This window comes from Homarus americanus, unplaced genomic scaffold (assembly GCF_018991925.1).
Source record: "Homarus americanus isolate GMGI-L3 unplaced genomic scaffold, GMGI_Hamer_2.0 scaffold24922, whole genome shotgun sequence".
In the NCBI taxonomy this organism is placed as follows: Eukaryota; Metazoa; Arthropoda; class Malacostraca; order Decapoda; family Nephropidae; genus Homarus; species Homarus americanus.
The window spans coordinates 5,144,052-5,168,313 of record NW_024722610.1 but is presented as its reverse complement, the minus strand read 5'-3'; the positions used below and the strand labels follow the sequence as shown (position 1 = coordinate 5,168,313).

The 24,262-nt window shown below is 35.8% G+C and overlaps 1 protein-coding gene across 4 annotated transcripts; it reads right to left on the bottom strand.

The window, feature by feature from the left end:
* Positions 1 to 1,298: 1,298 nt before the first annotated feature.
* Positions 1,299 to 22,288, bottom strand: LOC121862925 (ero1-like protein). Of its 4 annotated transcripts, none has more exons than XM_042361355.1 (14): positions 22,265 to 22,288; positions 15,108 to 15,227; positions 14,112 to 14,195; positions 11,907 to 12,014; positions 9,214 to 9,350; positions 8,656 to 8,850; positions 8,261 to 8,307; positions 6,559 to 6,576; positions 4,592 to 4,684; positions 4,074 to 4,211; positions 3,319 to 3,436; positions 2,881 to 3,034; positions 2,367 to 2,515; positions 1,299 to 1,953 (listed from the first exon to the last, which is right to left on the bottom strand). In XM_042361355.1, exons 1-14 carry the CDS (start codon positions 22,271 to 22,273, stop codon positions 1,899 to 1,901), a joined length of 1,425 nt encoding a protein of 474 aa, XP_042217289.1. In that variant the 5' UTR covers positions 22,274 to 22,288; the 3' UTR covers positions 1,299 to 1,898. The 4 variants fall into 4 exon arrangements, with proteins under 4 accessions (XP_042217289.1, XP_042217286.1, XP_042217287.1 ...); XM_042361352.1 differs by lacking the exon at positions 22,265 to 22,288 and adding an exon at positions 20,136 to 20,661; XM_042361353.1 differs by lacking the exons at positions 6,559 to 6,576; positions 22,265 to 22,288 and adding an exon at positions 20,136 to 20,661.
* Between the last annotated feature and the right edge of the window lie 1,974 nt (positions 22,289 to 24,262).

Below are 24,262 nucleotides of genomic sequence, written 5' to 3'. Positions count from 1 at the left end.
CTACAACCAAAGTTTTATTTTCTTCAGTTTTATATGTAGAACCAGTCAGTCACTGGTTTTGTAATCAACGAAAACATTGCCGAGTCATTTCCTCGTGCGTTTTAATATTCTACGTATTATTAATGAATTGTATTGCTCATTTTGCACACATAAACATTAATTCAATAAAAAAAGACATTCAATAGTAAATAATAATGAATCTTTTGTACATAAGAGAAACGACGCTGTTTACACGATTATGCACGTCGTCTGCACGTTGGCGGGCCGTTCAAACCCGTCGAAATTCAAGTTTCCGCCGTCAAAATTTGTATTTATTTTTTTTTTGTGTGTGTTTCAATAAAATACGTTGAATTAAAAACTCGCAAAATTTGAGAAGCTACTATACGACATTTAACCCTTCAATATGTCTTCAAAGAGACCATGATGCAGAGAAATTGATGCTACTGCTTCCAAGCATAAGCACAAGTCACTATCTATCCAGGAAAAGGGTGAATTTCCATGGTCCGGCACCGGTCAGGTCCCGAGGTTGCCGGACTAGAGAGGTACAACCTGTACTAACTTGCCACATCAGTGAAAAAGTTTTAGTAATTACAGTTTGTTCAAACATTTAAGTATTACAATATTAATAAATATGTTTCCTCAACCACAGAGGAATCTCCGCAACCTGACATCATTGTAAATTTCTCATACAACATAAATATTATGACTCAGCATGTTGCCCTCACTACTGTACTTCATATTACAGTACAATAACATGCTCCCTGTCTCACTATTATGCATAACAAAGAAAACAAATATATTAATCATAACTCGTCTTTTTGTACACAAAATAAAAAATCATCAATTAATTTATCATTATTAAACAAGTTGACGTCCTTAAATCTACAAAGAAAATCAACAACTTATTACATTTACACAAATAATCAAAACCCATCATCTTTTTGTACTCAAAATAAAAAAAAAATTCAAATAATTTCTTATTGTTAAACAAGTTGACGTCCTTAAATCAATAACTTATTACATTTACATGAATAACATTAAAAATCGCAGTGCAATCAGGAACCCATCTGTCCATTTTTTACAAACCATTTTTTGGGGTAATTTGGACCAAAAAACCAAGACTTCCTTCGTTATCCCTGCAAGCAAACAAAAACTTATGATTGTCACTTAGTTAATGTAGTAACTATACCAAATACAGACTGAAACAAAGAAGGCTTGTTGTATGCCTAGGTTCTACAGTTCCCAAACTTTCATCTCATTCTTGAGCTACCACAAGAACCCATTGAAGAACTCTTGGGAAATGTGTGAATATTTATTAAATCCAAATACATCTCCTTCCTGGTAAGATGGACAATACAATAAAAGGCGGTCATTTGATTTGTCTATGTAAGTTTACACCTGTATTCGTGTTCATGTTGCTGATGTTTGAAGCCTTTTCCAGAGGCCTGAACAAAACCACATAAACCTACACTTGATCAGAGAAATTTATTTGACATTTTGTGGCAAACATTGTACAGTACTAACAACTAAACCAGATCACTGAAGAAAATATTAACTTAAACTAAAAAAAAGTACTATTTTAACATTTTACAAAAATTTGCTTCATATCTCTGAATTTCACCGCTTTCTTTCTAATTCAAGAGGACAACAACAATGTAGGATAACTGAATTTTGATAACTATATAACAGCTCGATATATTTAATCACTTCCCACATTTACCATCATCGTAACAAGATAAGAAATTAAACTAATATATATATATATATATATATATATATATATATATATATATATATATATATATATATATATATATATATATATATATATATATATATATATATATATATATATATATATATATATATCACAGAAATATTCACCCCAAACTGACTCATCATCTTAAGCTCTTGTGGCGAAAGTTTTCTAGTTCCATGATGCTGCTTGACAACCTGGAAGACAAGTTTTTCACATCAACTGCATGAATTAATAAGATTTTCCCCTATACTATACAGTATACTGTACTGTACTTCCCCACAATAAAAAACCTATAAGATACATACATTGGATACCTTGATCAGCTGTAAGCTGTATACTGTACTAATGAAATCGTATGCAGTATCTTTGTATCTGTCAATATATCATTCACATCAAAGTTTTTTTTTTACATAATTTAGTATTTCTATTTTTTCTCTAATAAATATGGTGCATTTTTCTATGACAATATGTTGAAAAACCTGTGGTGATGGTGGTAATAATGGTGGTGGGAGTGATGGGGGTAATAATGGTGTTGGTAGTGATGGTGCTAGTGGTGATGGTAGTGGTGAGGGGGGAGAAGAAAGAACCACAGCAGCATATGACTCACCTTCCAAATGCATTGAAGAGGGAAACAATTTCTCCACGTGACAGCTGGAACCTGGTCTGCCTCACCGTAGATAAGTCCAGCTGCTGATCCAGGGGCTGGTCAAAGTTACCAGAGAACAAGATCTTCAGGGCCGTCCCCAAGCCAGTAATCTGTAATATCCAACCTTTTGTAAATGACTAATGCAAGAGGCAGGTTAATAATAAAATGTAGTGTTAAGAACACTTTAGTTGCCATTGTCAGCACTGTCACACCTGCACCACATGCTGTATATGCAAGTAACACTACATGTGTCTCGGTATGATTTTAAAACCACTGTGAAACATGTATTGACCACAACAACTCTTTCAAACAACTCAACTGTATGGTGAATGAAACTGGTAGAGTATACTGTATTGTGACGTGATAAAGCAGGTTCTTGAAGGTTAGTATTCAAGTACTGCTGCTGTAACAAAGGGAGTTAATAAAGGAATGAGGGAAAGCAGACTGACACTCTCTCTTCAGGCTATTTTCCTACCTGCAGTTTTCCCCACAGCCGACACTTATCACAGCCCACACAGTCCATAATGCGAGTGATGTTGCGGAAGTGATCCCGGAATTCTGTCTTCAGCTTGGTGGCCTGGAATCCTCCTGTGAACATCGTGCCTTCATCAAAGTGTTCCTGGAAGCTCCTGGGAAAGAATGGGATACACAAAGGTTAGATTTCCCAAAGCCCCCTCAACCTCCATCCATAGTTTCTCTACAATATATTTTTTCTCTTTTTTTTATTATATACCAATACAATTTTTCATGAAGTATTTGCACTGTCTTTGCACTAAACATCGCTAAGGAAAGTGAAATGACTATGTTTATCCGAAAGCTGATAGATTAACCTTTGTATTTACCATAAAGTACAGTACAGGTACTACATACTGAACATCTGTATCATAAAAAGGTTTACAAATACAAAACTTACTTCACTATAGTCACCAGATCTCTAACCGCTTTCCGCACTTCACTGTCTTCAACATCATTCCCTGTGTAAAACTCCAGACTCTCCAAATATGGTGCAGCTTTGGCCAAGGCTCGGAGTTCTGGAAGAGAACAAAAATTAAGGTCTAAAGTATAAAATCCCATTTTATAACTTGAACGTAAGAACCGAGTGACCTTTAAGACTCCTTCCAACAACAAACATCAACAAGCGAGGACAATCATATCCCTTTAAGTGTTCAGTGATCATTCTCAGACCCACATCAACAAGTGAGGAGAATGTTACTGTTGTAATACAACCATTAACATGACTGCCAAGAAAACCTGTAAGGCAATGAGTGGTGAATAATTTTTTTGAAGCCTAAACATTATCTATCTAGATGGGTCATATACTTATAAAATACTATACTATACTACACTATATTATACTGTACTGTACAGTAGTATATTTTGTTTATTGGCAACATACCGCATTGTACATGTACATGTGCTTGCATAAACAAATACAGCTCTGTATCTAACTACAGTTAAGTCGCTATGTGCGAAATGCATAATTTAGACCCCCAGAAAACTTTCACCAGTACCTGAAAAATTCCGGAATTATAAAATTCATCTCCATGCCTGGAAATCTCTCTAACCTGAAACTGGTCTGCACCAATTATTCTGGCTAATGGGAAGATTACTGTATTGTACTATACTATATGACCTAAACAAGGAAGAGCATTAATATTGACTACTTACCTAACAAGTAGAGAAAATACAAATTTTTGAGACGAAGCGGTCCTTCTCCCCCAGTCAACTCCGGGTCAAACCTGCGCTGGAATTCCTCAACGTTGTGACCCCAAACTCCATCATTGGCCTCTGCGAAACCATTCTTATCTGTTGATGGAATGAAAAGACTGAAATACTAAAACATATACTTTACCAATAATAATAACTCTTATGCAACCATTTATTCTAAAGTAAACTAAACTCCATCAAGCGTGGATTTGCCAAAAACTGGACCTCATAGAGGATTCTGCTCTAGCTTAAGTTGAGGTTGCTGTAAAAATAGAAGATTGATACTGATCCAGTTGTTCCATCATCTAGTGGAGCCCATAACCTGATGGCTCTCAAGAGTTAGCACAAACATCAATTACTGTATTATATTAAGTAACTTAGTACATTTATAAAGTGTACAACTCACTACTAACTTATCAATTACAGTACAGTATTTCTCTGGATGGATAAGTCATAATGCAGTAATTAACAACCATTACCCGACAGTAGATAACGAGCTGCAAGATGAATGTTGATGCTGCTGTGGAGGCCAGACACAGCTCGGTAAAATGCCCTTTTCTCCAGACACAGTTCTGAAAATGTAGCACAATTTATAGATGGTGAATTTGATCATACATGTGAGCTGCGTTACAATCACAGCAAGTTGTTCTTCATATCAAAAGGTTATACTCATGACTGACTTTATATTAATATTGATCATATTCCAACTGTTTCTATGTGAAGGTAAATCAAATCTTTATGATGATAATGTTTCTGAGAGTTTTTGTGTTGTTGGCACAGCATGACTGATGCACAGCAAATAACATTATCCACCATTTAGCATCATGTCAGCTTCATTACAACTTTGCAAAATATCCAACATTTTGGTCTAACTTCTCATAAGAGGAAGCAGGGATTCTTCCTTTAGTATGTATTCAAAGAATGGACATCACTTAGAAAGGATCTTTAAATGATTACAATAATTATCTACTATATACAATAGTTTGAGACTCTTCGTGTGGATAACTGGCACCATGGCTAGTCAACTTCCAACCCAAGCAACAAAGGTTCATTTCCATGGTCAGTCAGCAGGGTTGGTAGAGCTTTTACTTGGTGTAGTGCATGTTCAACTGGTCACATGCTGTGCCAGTGTCTCAGACTAAAGCTAACTAACCATATGCACAATGAGGATAATGGGAACGCTTTGACCTTCACAGACACATGCGTTAACCTTTGAACCCCAACTCAGTGGACAAAACAAGGTCAGTGTTATGTGTGTACATGAATAAAGAAAAGGATTTAGTCTATGCATTCCTCACTCCTGAACTATCCAGAGATTCAACTCAATACAGTGATGACCATTTAGGAATAAGAGATACTATCCATATATACATGCTGTTTAGAGTTGACTAAGAGTTAGGAAATAAGAGAATTAAAAAAATAATAAATAAATTCTCCTATTTCCTAATCCTCACTCACCCCTAACCCTATCCCATTAGGTTCCATTTATAAGGGACACAATGAAGTACTGTAAATGCCTCTGACCTGACCATGCATTCCCTCAAACTCTCCTGAGATTTCCCCTAACACCTTGAGTTGAAAATAATACCAGTGCAGTAGTCACCTTAGGGAAAATGAACCCTGTGTATAGGGTCCCCTCTGAGCTGAATAAAATCGTCTGGCTTGAACAACAAAGTAACAGGGTCAAGAGATGATGAAGATTGGAATGAATGTTAAAATAATGCTCCAAGAATAGTAGGTAGATGTGACATAACTGAATGCTCTTGATCCCAGCGTACACCATAGCAGGATAAAGATTTAGTTGTGAAAAAGGCTACTTGATGATACAGAGTCAATAACAAAAGACAATACTGTACCAGGCATGACAAAGAGAATACTGTAAATGACACCAAGTGAAGAGGGAATTCGTGGTGTCATTAGGGAAATTTTTTGGCATTGTTGTTACCTCCAGCCACCTTGCACCAAAATGGGAAAGAACTTATAATACAGAGTGTAGTGGAAAAGTTGACATTTTAAGAGAGTTCAGGGTTTAGATCCAAAGGGCGATTCACTCACAAATAGCCCCCAGAGTAATGCTAAAATGTTAGTTATTTATAAACCCACACGAAGACGACCCACAAAAAACCCTCTCACATGACCGTAACACAAAGCCAATGGCGATGGTTAGGTTATATGTACAGGTATAGGGTGGGCGAGAAATCAGTGTATGTGTAGCATTAATGATGTACAGTATATTATGTAGTATGTATGATGTATGTTAAGTAGCTGTGGTGTATGACGTAGGATAATAACGACAGAATTCTACGCTAAGTTTAATGCTTGTCGTCAGCTACCTCTCGACCACCCTGTATAAGCTCCACACACCAGGGTTACTGCCGAGTGAATCACCCTTTAGCTAACCCTGACAGGCAAGACACTACCTGCTACCCACAGAAAACAATCTTACCTTTCAGAAAATCATCAGCTGGAGAGAGAAGAGGTAACATGGGTGAGAATGGGCGTGGATAATCTAAGATACAGTTGCTTTTTTTTTTTGCTCTCTCATGACTTTTAATTAGATTCTAAAGACAAAATTATCAAAATCTAAGTACTAAAATCTCTCTAAATGTTATAATTGTTTGCTAAAAGAGATGTATATATATGCTACAAGGTGTCCATAAATACTCTAACCCACTTTGAAACTTAAGAACTTCAATAATACCACAGACAGAACACAGTGCAGTACACCCAAAGATCTACTAAAACAAACAGAAAGAACAAATGAGTTGGCCGTCTAGTATAAAACTGTATTGTTCTCTCTGTAATACTTTTGAGGTTATTATACTTTAAAATGGGTCTGACAATTCAAGGACACACTATATTACACTCTAATGACTTATATATTAAAACCAATTACACTGTACTGTATATCCAAAATCATACATACATTTGAATCTGAAAAGAAAAATCTTATAATATTTCAAAAGATGGATCACTAAAAGAACTTCCATCCCAGATTATTTCACCTAAAGATTAACCAGCCTGACACTGTTTGAGGGATGAGGTTAGGAAAGGTTGGTTAGGTTAGGATAGAATTAGGATTGTAAACCTTTAGGTGAAATAAGCTAGGCTGGAGATTCTTCAGGTGAAAGACAAATTGGTTCATTAACCTACTCCCACATGTGATGAATCAAAGGACAGAGAATCAACCCCAAAAAAGGAGAAAATAATAGAAAGAGAAGTGTAAAACATGTGCAGGATGTGAGAGTGCAGCAGTAATTGATCAGGACAAGTAGAAATAATGACCTAACAGTCATGTACAGTTGCGAACAAAAAGAATTCTGTGGCAGGGAATGTAAACCGTGCCTGTCTCATAATTAAACTGAAAAAAAAATTATCAATTCGTTGTGTGTAAAGAAAATCAAAGACTTTTCATCACCACCCCTATGCAACATTGCCATGTCTCCACCAACCCTTACACCACCTCTCTCCGTCCCTGCCTGCCAGCTGTTATTGTCCACTACTGTACATGACAGAAGGTAGGAGCTAGTGATGTTTATAAATTTATGATCTAATAATATCACATAAATTTAGTTGTACTACCGTAATTATATCCCATGAATTTAGTGACATAATATAAGTATTTCATCACTCCAATTATTTACCAAATGCTTAATAACAGGAAATATTGTTAGTGTACTATAATAATATCAAAGCCCCAAAACTATCATGAATTGAGAGGGACTTGAGACCTACAAATGCTACAAGTAAGAGTTACAAGTTGATAGTCCACAAGTGAAGTGATAGAGAGTTTTAAAAACACTTTTAGCTAGAAATCACACGAAGTTGGAGTTCTTGAGAGGTCAATGAGTAATATTTAGTCAAACATCAAACACAGCTGCCACTGAAGAGTCTTGTCAACACCCAAGTCTTTTTTTTAAAGGGATTTGGTTATGATGGGAAGGATTTGGCCTGGTTTATTACAGTAGTTCCAATTCCCATGGTCGAGAGATCAGGGACTTCAACTGGTGGTACAAGAGTTGTTGAAAAAGCTGTATTGTACTTCAGTTGGTTAGTCAGTTGATGGAAAAAATTATAATATTAATAAGAGACTTAAACAAAGCACAACAGAATACCTTAAATACTACAGTTTCGGTCCTTTCACTCACCTCCAATATTACTGAAGTCCATGTATGACTGAACACGCCCCGTAGGTCTGCCAACAACAAGGACATAGATGGTGAGTTCTCCTTAGAGCAACACTTTATACAGTAATTATATCAGCACACTAGTTAGCTTATACAGGGTGATTCCATCACCACATGAAAACACACAAAACACTATTATATAAGCTACATGAGCGAGTGAGTCACCCAGTACAATGGCCTATATACCTTACTATATGCACCACCAAAGTATATGTCATCCCTTAAACTTCAAAACACCAATAAAAACTCATCCAAACCCACTATGTCAAGACAGAATATAATGTTACAGTATATTAGAAAATGTCAGTACTGTATAATATCACAACAAACACAAGATAAAGTACAGTACTACTCACTTAAAACAATTTTCCTGATAGATGCTTCTCCAGATACGGTGAGTTGAGGGTCCAACATAACCTGTGTATCTCTCAGGGTTCAGGAGGAGGTCAACATATTCGCTGTCTACAGAAGATTCGTCTTCTAGATCACAGAAGCTGTCCTGAGCGCTGTCGTGGGCCGCCCAGCGCTCAAACTCATCAATTGACTCCTTGCTGCAATTATATATTATTATCAAATGAAAGAATTACAAGATGGGACAGATGAAACAAATATTTCATCAATAAATAAAAAACAACAACAACAACACTGTACACCCTAAAATTTGCATATAATATTCTCTATGTTTATTTATACATTCTACTTGAAAAACAAACATTTAATAAAAACAATATGTGCAAAACCAAATAAAGACAATTTTCCATTTTCACTTTTGTCACCATGATAAGTATAGCCAAACGGTTATGGAAAAATACACAAACGCAACCCCTCCTCCACACACTAATAGCTAACATTTACTACTTACTTTGAGCAAATGAACCAAAGCAAAGAGACACTGTAAGGAGCCTACACAGTACCTGAGAGTCATGTTGAGGTAACCCAGGGCCTTCTCGGCATCACAGTCTGGTGTACTGGTGTGGGAGGTCTTCTTCTTCAACATGTGTGAGCCATCGTTTCCATTGGGACTGACGGTTCCTTTGATGCCTTCTGGGATCTGAAATCATTATATTCCCGATGCAGATCAAGATTTTTTTTTTATATACAGCACAGTTATCAAAACATAACAAAATATATTAAAATACAAAATACAGTCAACCCTCACTTTACGCGGTTAATGTAACCCACAGGGTACCACGGAAAGTGAGAAACTCGTAAAGTGAATAACATAACATATGGGATTAAATGAAATAGAGACCAGCTGACCCCCAAACTCCACTTTTTTCAACATAATACCTATGTTCTAGTAAAAATAACATCTTAATTTTATGATGGTACATGCACACAATTAATACTTAAGAGAAATAGAGAAATACAGTCGCCAAGTTAATGTCCATTCAAATAATGGACTCAACTCCCTACCCCCTCTTCTCACACTACACTCGCTGGCTCTTCCCTCTCAGAAATTTTTGGGGGAAAACCAGGTATAGTAATAAATAATACCTCAAACTAAAGTTAGGATAATATAATTGACATTGCTGGTTTCCTTGTAAGACCAGGAATATTTTGAATACAAATGTCATATATTTTGCACAAAAGATAACATATTTACTCAGAGTAAACATTATATCTAAAATTTGTATGTCTAATGCAAAATCTATGATGTTTATATTCAAAATGATCATCAAATTGTAAGAATTCCAGCAATGTAAATTATATTCTGGCCGGGTAATTTGTATGAATTTTATGAGCTAAAACAAATATCTTCAGTTAATAAAAAAAAAATATATTCTTCACACCGTGGTGCCAGGTGGTCGGTCGCCGGTCCCTCCCTACCAAACCCTCCCTACCAGATGAATGTGTGGGAATACCAGACTGTTTACCTTTTTAGTAATAAATAATAAATCAGACTAAAGTTAGGATAATATAATTGACATTGCTGGATTCCTTGTAAGACCAGGAATATTTTGAATATAAATGTCATATTTTGCACAAAAGATAACATATTTACTCAGAGTAAACATTATATCTAAAATTTGTATGTCTAATGCAAAATCTATGATGTTTATATTCAAAATGATCATCAAATTGTAAGAATTCCAGCAATGTAAATTATATTCTGGTCGGATAATTTGTATGAATTTTATGAGCTAAATAAAAAAATTATACTTCACCCGTGTAAAGGGGTACACCCGCCGCGGAATGTGAGCATCCTGGGTTCTGGCAGGGCACGTGTAAACTTGGAAGTGTAAACTTGGAAACGCGGAATGTGGGACCGCGTAAAGTGAGGGTTGACTGTAAGTGTTAGTCGAGGCCACAATCCCACGACATATTTCTAAAAAGTCCCACAACCAGGAAGTAGGAATGTTGAATACACAGTTCTCTATTAGCCAAGTTACTACTGTACTAAATACTTTTGTAAGACTTTCCCCTATTTTATATTAACATCAAACAACAACATACCGTACACAAAAACTTATCGTTATACAGTATTCCTAACTAATCTTTCTAATATAATCTAGAGAGATACTTAAATTAACCAGGTAATTAGAAAACAAATTAAAAGAACTGTAGACATCATATATAAACACTATTCAAACAAGTTCCTCCCCCACACACAGTAAGGTCAGCGAGTTGTACTTCATAATGAACACCGAGATAAATAATGAATCACCCGAAGAATCTCCACCTTGGGTTATTTCATCACCTAAAGATTAACCACCCTAACATTAACCTACCCCCCCCCCCCTCCCCTAATAGTATTAAGGTGGTTATAATCTTAAGGTGATGAAATAAACTGGGGTGGAGATTCATGTGATCCTAACTATACTGTGTCATCTTCCTGTATAAACAAAGGTTCTTATCATAGCCTAAGACTCTGAAAAATAAATCACAATACGTACAGTAATCAAACGTTAAGATCGGGTTATTAAAAAAACAAAACAAGTGCTAACAAAAATCTGAAAATAAATGTGTTTTTTTAAGAAAGGATTTACTGGAGAAACTTGATACATAAAATAAAAAAATAAAAAAAGAACTGAAACATAAAAATTAAGGAATGAAAGGAACTATACAATGTTCCATATACAGATATAACATAAGAGACAAAGATACTGTATAAAACATAATAAATGAAGAACTGAAAGAAAATACTGTAATTTATTTTTATGTGCAACCACTAAAATAAATCTCAAGTCCAGTGCAGTATCATCAAATAAACAAAAGTGCTCTCTGTGTATATTGTAAAGGGCAATGATTACTTATTCTCTCATTTTTAGTGCAGCGACACAGCTACAGGTAGTTCTCGTTAATGACGGATGATCTCTGACACTCTTACTATTCCCTTCAAAAAAGTCTCTTTATTACATAGACTAAAGTTCATTTCATATTTACAATACTTAAACTGCAAATTAAATGTTCCATAAAAGTGACAAATGGCCTCACAATCACAGACAAAAACCCAGTAATGAATTTAACTTTTCTCAAAATACAATGATCAATTTCACTAAATATAGAGACAAATAACCAATGCCCAGTTTAAAAAAGAAAATAACCAATGGAAAGAAGTTGATTACCAGGGTAGAATTTCTCTCACACTATCACCCATATTAACCTTTTCTGGATCCACACCTTCACTAATACTTAAATTCATACTTGTCCTTTTACTTGCCAAGCTTTGAGGATTGTCTTTGTTCCTGGTTGGATTTACCGAGTCCTCTTGCTACAATGTAAAGTACAGAAAGCATGTAAATAAAACTTAAAATACATAATAGCACAAAACTAAAGAAAAGCCGACAGTACACTCACAAAACACAAGAGACAATATACCTAAGTAAAAAAAAAAAAAAAGTATCTTATACATCATGTAAAGCTGTCAAAAGAAGACTGCCATTGGGTGAGCTGACTAAGGTATACCCAGCAACAACCTTCCTGCAGCTGATTTTATGTACAAACAGATTCTGAAATGCTGGAAAAAATATATATAGTCATGCATCCTTCTTTTCATTATTTTGTCATAGTATACTGTATTAGCCTAGATCCACCAGCTAGTGTTTAACTTGCAATGTTTCAATAAGTTTCAATTCCTGCCTTTTTTTATATCTTTCTTATCAACAACCTCCTTTTACAGTTGGCGATGGGTACTGTATTATATTTAATTATGCATCTAACCATATAAAGGAGGTCATGGACAAATGAACTGAAAGAAGAGCAAATGTTTAGTACTGTAGAGGGGTCCTTCGAGTTACAGAAATTCAAGGAATTTTTTAGGACCGTAAACCTTCCGTAACCCGAGGGACACCTGTACAGTACAAAGTTTACAATACAGTACAGTATGAGTATGGGGGAGCACAGCAGGGCAGGGTAAGTTCTGTAGTATTCCATTTATACATTAAATTAGCAAATGTTACCTACATGGTTTGCAACGACTCATCTGCTGAATGAACAATCAAATAAATCATCAGAAGAGAATATTAAGGTTTCTCATAAGACGATACAATAGTGTAGGGAGAGGTGATAGGTGTTCCAGGTGACATTTATTGATGAGAAAGTATAAAAAAAGACACTATTTTAGACAGATGAAGAAGGAGAAGTACTGTGCTGTACAAAGAATAAAGTCGTGTAGTTCAGATGTTAAAAAAAAAACCTTAAGAGGGCCAGTGTTAATGATACATTTAGGACCAGCAGAAGTGAGGTTTATATGACCTTCAACCAAAAAGTCTCTTGAAATATTGAAAAATTGTACTGTATATAAAATTAGAAACCAAGAGAAAAACAATAAATCTTGTTTGTATTTGCTTCAGAATACTTTACAAAATATTACATGTGAAAAAAAGACCTTTTCATATCTGAAACCTGTGGCACACCTGCCATTTATTGAACACCTGTGTTATGTTCTCTCACATCACACCTGTGTAACACCTGCCACCAGTGTTCATACCTGACTTATAGTTTCTGATCACTGTGGTATAACTCCTGTTCACCCCAAACCAAATTCAAAAAAATAACTTGAATAATTCGAATTTCTTAAGTTTTATTCAACCTAACCTAACCATCATGACACTGGCCTTCACACTTCCATCAAAAACTGGTGTAGGAGTTAATGATTCAAACTTACAGATGAATGTTTAGACTGACTTATCCATCTGCCCATCCCTTAGATCTATACAATATATTTACAGTACGCAGCAGTACGTATAAATGGTACCAAATGTGGCAGTGTGAAGGCTCAGTTAGGATTATGTTCAAGATAAAGTATTTATTCATAATACTGGGTCTTTAGGGTAAGGTAATAAGAGGATTTCCAAATGCATTTTATGAATAAATTCTCTTATTTTTTAATCCTCACTAATCCCTAACCCAAACATGTTTGGTATGTCACTTGTAACATGTATAAATACTGTACACACACATACAAACATACAGTACATACACACATACAAACACATCTCGGCCAAATCAACCAACAAAATATCTAAACAAAGATATTTCAAGTATCAATGCTGAGAATTTTATAACATGTAATGATGAAGAGACTGTCAGCAAATATTTAGGTGGGAAGATTATACACGAGGCCACCCCTTAGTGATGTCTTGAGGGGGAATGAAGTGTTACAGTTCTCGACGGTAGATTGGATTACAGTATTCTTACATTATCATCATTGAACATCTTTCCATATCTAACATGTAAAGCAGCATATCTACACTAATATCTATGGTATAAGACAGTTGTAAGTCCTCTGGCTTAGGATAGTTATTCCCTGTATCATTTCATTTCTAGACTTAACACTGTACTGTAAATGGAAAGATGAATCACTTACATCAGTGCACGGCTTTACACTGCAGTAGCGAATTGCGCATCTGCTGTCATCCTCCCAGAATGGACACTTCTTGTTCAAGTTGACCTGTTGAGAAAGATTTGCCATTACTGCACTGTATATACAGGTACCAGCATTTGATAAGACAAGTGTAACAGTGTAATAGTAGTGTATGGTAACCCACTCAACCATGGAAAATGACAGTAAAAACGTTCATGATGGTGATGATAATTATACAGTACAAGACAAATACAGATCTGTACAGTACCCAGAGAAAAATAAAATGCCTGCACAGTACTGTACCTGTAAAGTATTATGTGATAATCAAGACATTTCCAAAACTGCATGATATTATCCAATAAAACAAAGTACTGCACTGTACATTGAAAGACAAACGTTGTGTTGTGAAATTTGGTGAAAACATATGCCGAAGGGCTAAACCTTTGGTGCGCTCTGCCTTGAACAAAACCGCGACACGACTTTTGTCTTTGATTGTACATAAAAAAATGTAGGAATAAACAGGCCTAATAATGTACACAGGAACACATAACTTGGCTCCAAACATATCCTACGAGACAATGATCGCCATAACAACGTAGCAAACTGACAGCCTAAACAGGAAATGAGCTGATATAGAGATGGAAATCATTTGTACAATAAAAAATCTCTAATAATTAATCTGCACTTCCTACCACTCCAACATCCTGTCACAGGCCGACCTTGGCACAAGCAACTATCCTTTAGTTATTTATCAGTTCACCAGTTTACTGTAATAGCTGTTCAAGCAGTTGAGATACTGCATGTTCTTTGTTATGCCCTCCAAGAGCCAATGGTAGCACAGGAGGAAACTATAGTACAGTATGCAGAGAAAACCTGCCATGCTTGCTAGTGTCTCACAGGATGACACCCTTCTTGTATCTGTTCCAGGCGGGGATTGAACCCAAGACACAGTAGAGAGATAAGATACATTTTGTTACTGCTGTAACACCACCAACTTACCTTCCAGTACCTGAAGAAGTTCTTCTGTAGGAGGCTGTTGAGCCGGGGATAAATTCTGAGGTTGTTGAAACTGTCAATTGTCTCGACAGAACAGGAGCAATCGTCTATAGCACCTTTCAGCTGGGGGGGGAAGGAAAAAGGGTAAAAATAATAATATTTACTCAGTAAAATTGTCATACAGGTTTAAAATTGGGTAAGCATGCAGCTATGTAAACTAGGCAGGTACAGTACTGTACAGTATACAGTTCAGCATTAATACAGTACATACTTGTACAGTATAGACCAGTGGTTCTCAACCTTTTTCACTCCATTCCCCCCTTGAGGAATTTTCAACATCCTCGTGGCCTCCTTCATTTTTCTCCCAGAACAGACAAGTGATAAATACTAAAGAATGATAAAGAAGGACAGATAAATAGAACAAGAGTTAGAATGGCAAACACACACACACACACATTCACATACATAACACGCCCATGCATTCACACATGCAGTCATACACAAACATGCACACAGGTAAACATTCACACTCAAACTAGCAAGCTGAAGTGTACTTCTTGTAAGCAAGAACACGCCTCCTTTGACAAGCACTGCCCAACTTGGAAGAATGAAAAGAATAGTGAGTCATACCAATTTAGCACTAAAATTGGTAGGATTATATAAGTAAAGAAAGAGTATGAACAACAACGGCACCAACAAATAAGGAAATAATTAATAAAGGAAGTGTACAAATATTTCACCCACGTAAAGCAGCGACCACATGAATTATGAAACAAAATAAGTAGAGGTAACACCAATTACGGAGTATATTATGCTCAAATCAAGCTCAAACACAATATATGGTTCAGGAAAGTTGCGAATTCGTATTCAGGGACAAGTTGTTGGAACTTCCAATAACTTGCTTAGACATAAACCATTGACTCTTCAGGCTTTTACGCCCTCGACTCTTCAGGCTTCTACGCCCTTAATTCATGAGACATAAGGCAAGCATGAACTTAGCATGCTTCCCTGTTGGACGCTGTAAACGCTTTTGCGCTTCATTTTACACAAGGATGTAGAGGGGTGCCCAATAAATGAAAAAATAATAATATACAGTATTACCCCGCCTAACGCGGTTTCACTTAACGCGTTTTATCATATACGCGGTGCCTCGCCAGAGCTGAACTTTCACTTAACACGGATTTTTTCCACATATACGCGGTGAGTGTCCGGCTCGAGACGCTATTTTTAGATTTGCCCCACCCGCCACCCTGCCTGACTGCCTGTTTTAGCTCATAAAATTCATACAAATTACCCGGCCAGAATATAATTTACATTGCTGGAATTCTTATAATTTGGTGATCATTTTGAATATAAACATCATATATTTTGCATTAGACATACAAATTTTAGATAAAAATTTTTCTCAGAGTAACTATGTTATCTTTTGTGCAAAATATATGACATTTATATTCAAAATATTCCTGGTCTTACAAGGAATCCAGCAATGTCAATTATATTATCCTAACTTTAGTTTGAGGTATTATTTATTAAAATTTAGTGGTTATCCCACACATCTCCTTGGGACGGTTGGTGGGGGGTGGGGGGGAGGGAGGGACCGACCGACCATCTGTTACCCAGTGAAGAATTATTTTTTTTTTTATTAACTGAAGATATTTGTTTTAGCTCATAAAATTCATACAAATTACCCGGTCTGAATATAATTTACATTGCTGGAATTCTTATAATTTGATGATCATTTTGAATATAAACATCATATATTTTGCATTAGACATACAAATTTTAGATAAAAATTTTTCTCAAATTAACTATGTTATCTTTTGTGCAAAATATATGACATTTATATTCAAAATATTCCTGGTCTTACAAGGAATCCAGCAATGTCAATTATATTATCCTAACTTTAATCTGAGGTATTATTTAATACTAAATGTTAAAAACTCTGGAAGGGAGGATTGGTGGGGGGGGGGGGAGGGTTGGGACTGACCGCGCGGTTGGAAGAGGGGGGGAGGCAAGGTGGGGTACTTTGATTGACAGATAGTGTCCTGAAGATTATTTTTTTTTTATTAACTGAAGATATTTGTTTTAGCTCATAAAATTCATACAAATTACCCGGTCAGAATATAATTTACATTGCTGGAATTCTTATAATTTGGTGATCATTTTGAATATAAACATCATATATTTTGCATTAAACATACAAATTTTAGATAAAAATTTTTCTCTAGGTAACTATGTTATCTTTTGTGCAAAATATATGACATTTATATTCAAAATATTCCTGGTCTTACAAGGAATCCAGCAATGTCAATTGTATTATCCTAACTTTAGTTTGAGGTATTATTTATTAAAATTTAGTGGTTTTCCCCAAAAATTTCTCTGAGAGGGAAGAGCCGGCAGTGTAGTGTGAGAGGGGGAGGGAGTTGAGTCCATTATTTGAATGGACATTAACTTGGCGACTGTATTTCTCTATTTCTCTTAAGTATTAATTGTGTGCATGTACCATCATAAAATTAAGATGTTATTTTTACTACAACATAGGTATGTGCCTTCAAAAAGTGGAGTTTGGGGGTCGGGCCGGTTTCTATTGGAATTAATCCCATATGTTCTGTTGTTCACTTAACGCGGATTTCACTTAACGCGGGACCCTCTGGGTTCAATTGACCGCGTTAAGTGGGGGTACAACTGTATATATATATATATATATATATACAGTAAAAGTCCCAAAATCCGGATGCCAGAAATCCGGACCACCCGAGAATCCGGACTTTTCGAAAACAAAAACTTTTTTTTTTAGCGGGCTTTTGTGTGTATGTGCGCCTGCGTGAGCGCCACAGCTGCACAGCGACTACAAGCGACCACGTAGTTGCCACTTTAAAACGAGCAATCAAACTGTGACAACATGTGTAATTTTGAGTCCTACTCTTTCCATGTACAGAGTACAAGCCCATAATAATGGCTCCTAAAGTAGATAAACTTCGTTGTGTGAAGAGAAAGAAGAACACGTTGAAATTGAGTGACAAACTTGAAATAATTAAGAAACTAGAATGTGGTGTGAGCAATACTGTTGTAATGGAAACATACCACATTGGAAAGTCTGCAATTTATCATATAAAAAAGACAAAGAATAAAATTCTAGAATTCAAAGCTTTTTCTTTAAAACTGCTCATTTTGAAGCATGCTATATTTGCTAATGAATAAATTATCAAAATGTACCTGTTCATCTCTTCTTTATTCTTCCTTAAATTTGAATTTTAAAAGTACTGCCTGAGAATCCGGAAAATCCGAAAATCCGGACCGACCCAATCCCCAAGCAGTCCGGATTTTTGGACTTCTACTGTATATATGGTTCAGAGACAATACACTCCACTGTTTTCGTGATGGTATCCCAGGCCAGACTGAGATCATTCGGTCCTATCACCACTTGCAAAGGGATGACACACGGACACGTACTGAACAAGTCAGTTCAGCAGCTCGGTCCAGCGCCTGTCACACAGACAGGGACTGGACCTGTGAAATCTTAAATAATCCGTAAAAAATAAAAAAAAATTAGCACCAGAGTATGTAAATATTAAAATTTTATTGTCGTTATGATTAAACAAAATGACAAAAAAAATTATGAAAATTCTCTTCTGCCAAGTCAAAATAAGTAATACACGTTTTGTTTAATTCAGATTCCCAACATTATTTGAAAACATACAATATATAACAGCTCGCCGTGGCTCCCTTGGGGACCTTGGCCCCTAGGTTGAGAACCACTGGTATAGACAATGTAGGTAAATGGTGTACATACATGTACATTATACAGTAAAATGGTAAATAGTAAGGTAATTTGACCAAGGTTAACCGACAAAGCTGTCAGATGATTAGGTTAGGTTAAGAGGGGTTGGTTTAGGTTATATTTAATATATGGCTTACCATAATAATTTAACACTTACCACTTAATAACAATTCACTAAGAACTTGTATTTTTAGGAGACAATTTGTTGAAAAGAAATACAGTACAAGTATAGTGAGAAAGCTTGTGATCACTGCCACCTGCAACATATAAATTATTCTTATGATGGTGGAACTAAACCACTAATAACACTCCTCTATAATTTATCAGCCATATGAACAAAATTGTATCTAGAAATAATATAATGTATTCATTTAAAACTTTTCAATACTGGCTGAGAGTAACAAACAACTTTTATTAACTTTAACAGATATTGTTGTAGACACAATTAGCTGCACACAAGAGACAAATAGTTTCAAAGTATTTTTCCTGATCGAGATGTTAACTCTTAATTGATAAGAAAACAATAAAATTTGGTTGCTTAGGTCAGGTTCTGTCAATTGTTATCTTTTCATTACTAATTATCGTCCAAACAACATCTGTGGAAAAATTTAAAGAAATCATGCAACTGCTTCTTGTGTTAGCCATCTCCTCCACCATTACCGATAAAATGAACAAAATTAATCTACCTAACTCAACCTACGTAACCTGATATATACTGTAGACAGAGGAGTTACATCAGGTTAAGTTGGTTAATTTTATAACCAATAAATCAAATAATTCCTGTGAATGAACCAAAACGACCTAAAATAAATATAAAAAGGGTGGATATGATGGTATAATGCATGGACATGGAAGAGCAGTGTTCAAAACAGAAAAAAAATGGGAAATAATAAAGTTCTTTCAAAATTTACTGGGATTTTCATGAGGTAAGAAAGCATTTACCTTCCTTCTATTGAAAAATTTCCTCAAGTTACTGGATAACGTGCAATATTGTCTTATATTATCCCAAGAAAGTTTACTACTGTATTACCAAAACACAAATCTTTCCTTGTGTAAAAATATTATCACTATAAATATTACAGTACCTAGTTCTTATCATTTACTTGCCTTTCCCTAATAATTACTCAATGTACAGCAAACTCAGCCCAAGAGAATCATGAAAAAAAAAAAAAAATTTACCAGGGTCTTCATCTACCTTAGCCCACCTCCCTTCCATAGTAACTCATATCACAGCTGTTCCTCCACCTCACCTGACAGAAGCATCTCTCGCCAGCAGCTGTGTCTCCTTTTGAAGCTTTCTGTTGTCCACCAAACCACTGTGCTCTTGAGGTGTGTACAACCACCACCAACACCACACAAACACAAGTCCTCCACCACATTTTGATTTCGTATTTTTTTTTACTCTCACTGACAACACAAAGACGAACTTGAGTAAATAATAATAAAAATCAACTGATGATAATAAATACTTTAAAATAATATTAATTGCTTCTTGTTTCTTTATGTCACCGGTATAATAAATATTCTTCCCGTGAATGATACAATAAATTATTCTATACTTGTTACTATCAAATATTTCTTCAGGTGATAGTTGTCGACAAACGTTCCTTAGGCAAATGGCTTTATAGTGAGAGAGCACCCATGTACTAGGTGTTCACTGGACTGGAGCTACACCGGTAATGAGTGAGAGGGATAGTGTGTGTGTGAGGGTAAAAACATTCCTTCCTGCCTCTCCTCCACCACCTTGCGTCAGCTGTGGTGAGGAACCTACCGCACAACTCTTCACGTGTAAACAACATTACCTTCTATTTAATATAAAGAATAATTATTAAATCAGTTTAATTTTCTTGATATTTAAGTGTGTTTTAAATTAAGTATTTTTATGTGGTTAATGATAGATATAAGCGGAGAAATATGTGTAGTAGGCGATGACTGACGTGTACCAAGTCATGTAGTGAACCCGGGACACTTAACTTGAATTTTCGTCAGGGTGTATACTGTATATCTATTTATGTGCCTATCTATCTCCCTGTCTTTATAGTGTCCTTCGACATTCATTAACCATATACACTAATAATTTCCATACACAACACAATTACTAACAGAGACGTGACCGAGCGCCCAGGCGGCTAACGAGCTGATCAGTGGTGAAGAGGATAAAAGTAAAAGTTCTATCTATCGAGAGCGCCGGTCTCTTAATTGATGTACAGTGAATGAATAATTACGATGGTCATTAGTTGTTGAAGGGCAGTGAGTAATATATCATAACATTGATTAACCCACTGAGAACAAAATGGGTGAATCGTCCTCAGAGGGTTAATTGTCTTCAAAAAGATCAATCATCATCCTCGGAGGGTAGAACTATAATCATCAATGGTTAAATTATTGCCATCAAACTGCTAAAAACATCACCCTGAGAGGTTTAAAAGCCATCTTTACTTAAAGGGTTAAATCATCGGCTTTAAAGGGTTTTAAATCTTATCATTATAAGTTTATCATCGTCATTAAAGGGTTAAACCATCGTCATCATAGGGTTTGAGACAATTTCACAAGAAGTTGTACACGCAGAGCTTTAATTCACATATTTAATTTCCGTGTCGCAAGACTTAAAATCATATTTTGAAAAATTTCCCCAACTAATCGTAATATTGAGGAGAAAGGAGGTGATATAGGTAAACATTATAAGAGGCGTTACTGCGTCACTCCTCACCTCCCACTCCAGCAGATTGTTCCAGCAGGTTCGTCTGGATCTCGAACACTACCGCACGCTTTATAATATATCTGTATTTGGCTTGCTCGAAGGGTTTATTTCATATTATATTCTCTATCTAAACTTAAAACTAAAATCTGATCTTACACAATGCTAAATATAGCCCAGATATAGTAAATACAATATTACAGTGACACCGGTGGCAGCAATATGCTGACGTGGAGGTTGTCAATGTCAAGTGGTACCACTGTACTGCGTGTCTTCACGCACGTAGTCTTAACTCGCATTTATTTTTACAAATTAATTTCGTCACGATAAACTTTATCACATACAGTATAACTTAATTATTGCTATGATTAACGCTGCACGGCGCCTACTGCAAAAGTGCGTCTTATCACCGTAGCTTCCCACAACTATCTTGGGCTCAAAGTCTAACTAGGGCTGTCCTTGGTTCATTTGACATATTGTTTACAGCGGTATACCTGCACTCAGTGCACTGTCTGTACAGTGTGAGTACAATAATCTGTACTGTCTAGGGACATACAGAACCCGCGTGAAACTATGATGTTACTGAATAAATACCTACATCTATCTATCAATCTATCTGCATGCTTAACAAATGTAAACTTTTATGGCGATATCACTGATTACACTGAATAAATATCTTACTAGAGCCATCACGGAGAGGATGACAGCGTCACGTACAGTCACCTCATGCAGTGTATCTTCTATTCTTTGACCTCACGTAGGTACAGACGGCCACGGGTGTGAACTAGAAAAGCGAATAATATAATAAGATTACCAACAAGATGAATTACGTTAATATGACCAGAGAATCAACACCTAAATAAATACAAGTCAATGGAGAAGAAACACTTACGAGGTTAAACTTTGGCGGCTGTGGACTGCGGTACATTATAGTGGCTGCTCGATGCATTTAAGTTAAACCAAAAAGCATTTTCATCAGTTTATATTAAAATGTGGTCGGAAGATACTACAAGTCGTTTAGTTAAATGTATAACGCAGAAGTCTAAATAATTCACCTAAGTATTAAGAGTTAGAGTCAGCTGATAAATCGTGGAGCAAATTATAAATAAATATAAGTGTGGGAAGTTCTTATCACGAATATAATATAAATAATGATAAGGATAATAATATTCACGGTGGTTATGGTACTCACATTAGGTATTTCCCAACATCCTGTACTTGTGGATTAAATTTAACTTGCAGAGCACGACTAGTAAGCCTCGACAAGCAGCCACTCACTCCACTCCACATAGGATGACGCCAACCTTCACACCAGGAAAATGCTTGCACATTCTTTAAAGCAAACTATCAAAGCAGCTGCTGTGATGAGGATACTCCAAATTAATTTAAGGTATCCCAGAGAAAAAAAAGTTATTTATCCCATATTTATTTTATTTATAAATATGTATATATTCAGTAAAATTGTCATATACTGTAGGTTCTCATTGGTTCAATATGTGGTTAGGCAGTGCAGGAATATAAATATAGTGCAGGTGGTGCTACTATAGCGTGCAGTTTACAAAGATATCTTTTAAGTCTAACATAACCGAATCTGACCTGACCTGATCTAATCAAACCAGACTTAACCCAATCTGACTTATCTAACCTAACCACCCTAAACATTGTGTAGTCCGCACGCTATAGTAGCACCCAATGTTCGTCCTGTAGCAGCGTAATGACAGTCGAGGAAGGCTGATTTTTAGCTTACATACATACTGTATTAGACAAACATTAGATCGATAGATACAGTAGATAGATCAACATATTTCAAGTGCCTGTAGTACATTTTATATACCTTCAAGATAAATAAATCGAAATTCAGTTACAGTGGTAGGTTGTTTGTTATCTTTCGACATGTTTACTGATCTAGGTTTGCCTCATTCCTGTTTCCCCTCAGTAAAATGAATTAACATAAAAATTGTAGGAAATATTCTGATCCAAATGTCTCAGAGTTTTCAATGGATCATATCTATTATTCAGTTATTAGGTAGAAGCGGCTGGCTGGGAGTAAGTAATTGATAGGACCATCTGGCATCTTGATAGTTTCATTAATTCTGCCTCACTTCATATTCGTCTCGTTTCATTATCGCAAGGGCAGATCCAGGGGGGTCCGGACCTCCCCTTTTCACCCAAAAATTCCTATACTTTTTAATGCAGTATTGTATCCATTTATTTTTGTATAGTAAAAAGTAATTACTATTGACCTCAGAATATCTCCTAATATCAAGTGCACAAGGCTTCAAAATGCCCATGATATTGATCAGATTTAAAAAAAAAAATTATACGTTTACAGTGCCCCCCAAACCCTCCGGCTAGATAGGCTCGCTATGTCTCCCCCCCCCACCCAAAACTTCTTGGACCCCCCCTTTTGATATTCCTGGATCCACTCTTGTATCATCACATTTAAGTATGACAGACTCAACCATAAACCACCCAGAAATGTAGTTGAGGATTCAAGGACTTGGGAAAGGCTTCAACCAGGCAATTTTCTATCGATTTCAGTACTGTATGCATCGTATTTAAGACCATTTATACACATTGGTAGTTTATTTGAATACACAGTACTATTATGAGTTTGTTGGATACACGATTTTAAGACACATTTAGCATCTAATAATGGTTACCAATACAGTATATTAT

What these genes read in the sequence shown, in the direction of transcription:
- LOC121862925 (XM_042361352.1), bottom strand. Translation starts at nt 20,264, where the DNA reads ATGTGGTGGAGGACTTGTGTTTGTGTGGTGTTGGTGGTGGTTGTACAC. An exon ending in TACCTCAACATGACTCTCAG is followed by an intron (nt 8,851 to 9,213) that starts GTACTGTGTAGG and finishes ATATAATTGCAG; the next exon opens with CAAGGAGTCAATTGATGAGT. An exon ending in GGCTGTGGGGAAAACTGCAG is followed by an intron (nt 2,516 to 2,880) that starts GTAGGAAAATAG and finishes TGGATATTACAG; the next exon opens with ATTACTGGCTTGGGGACGGC.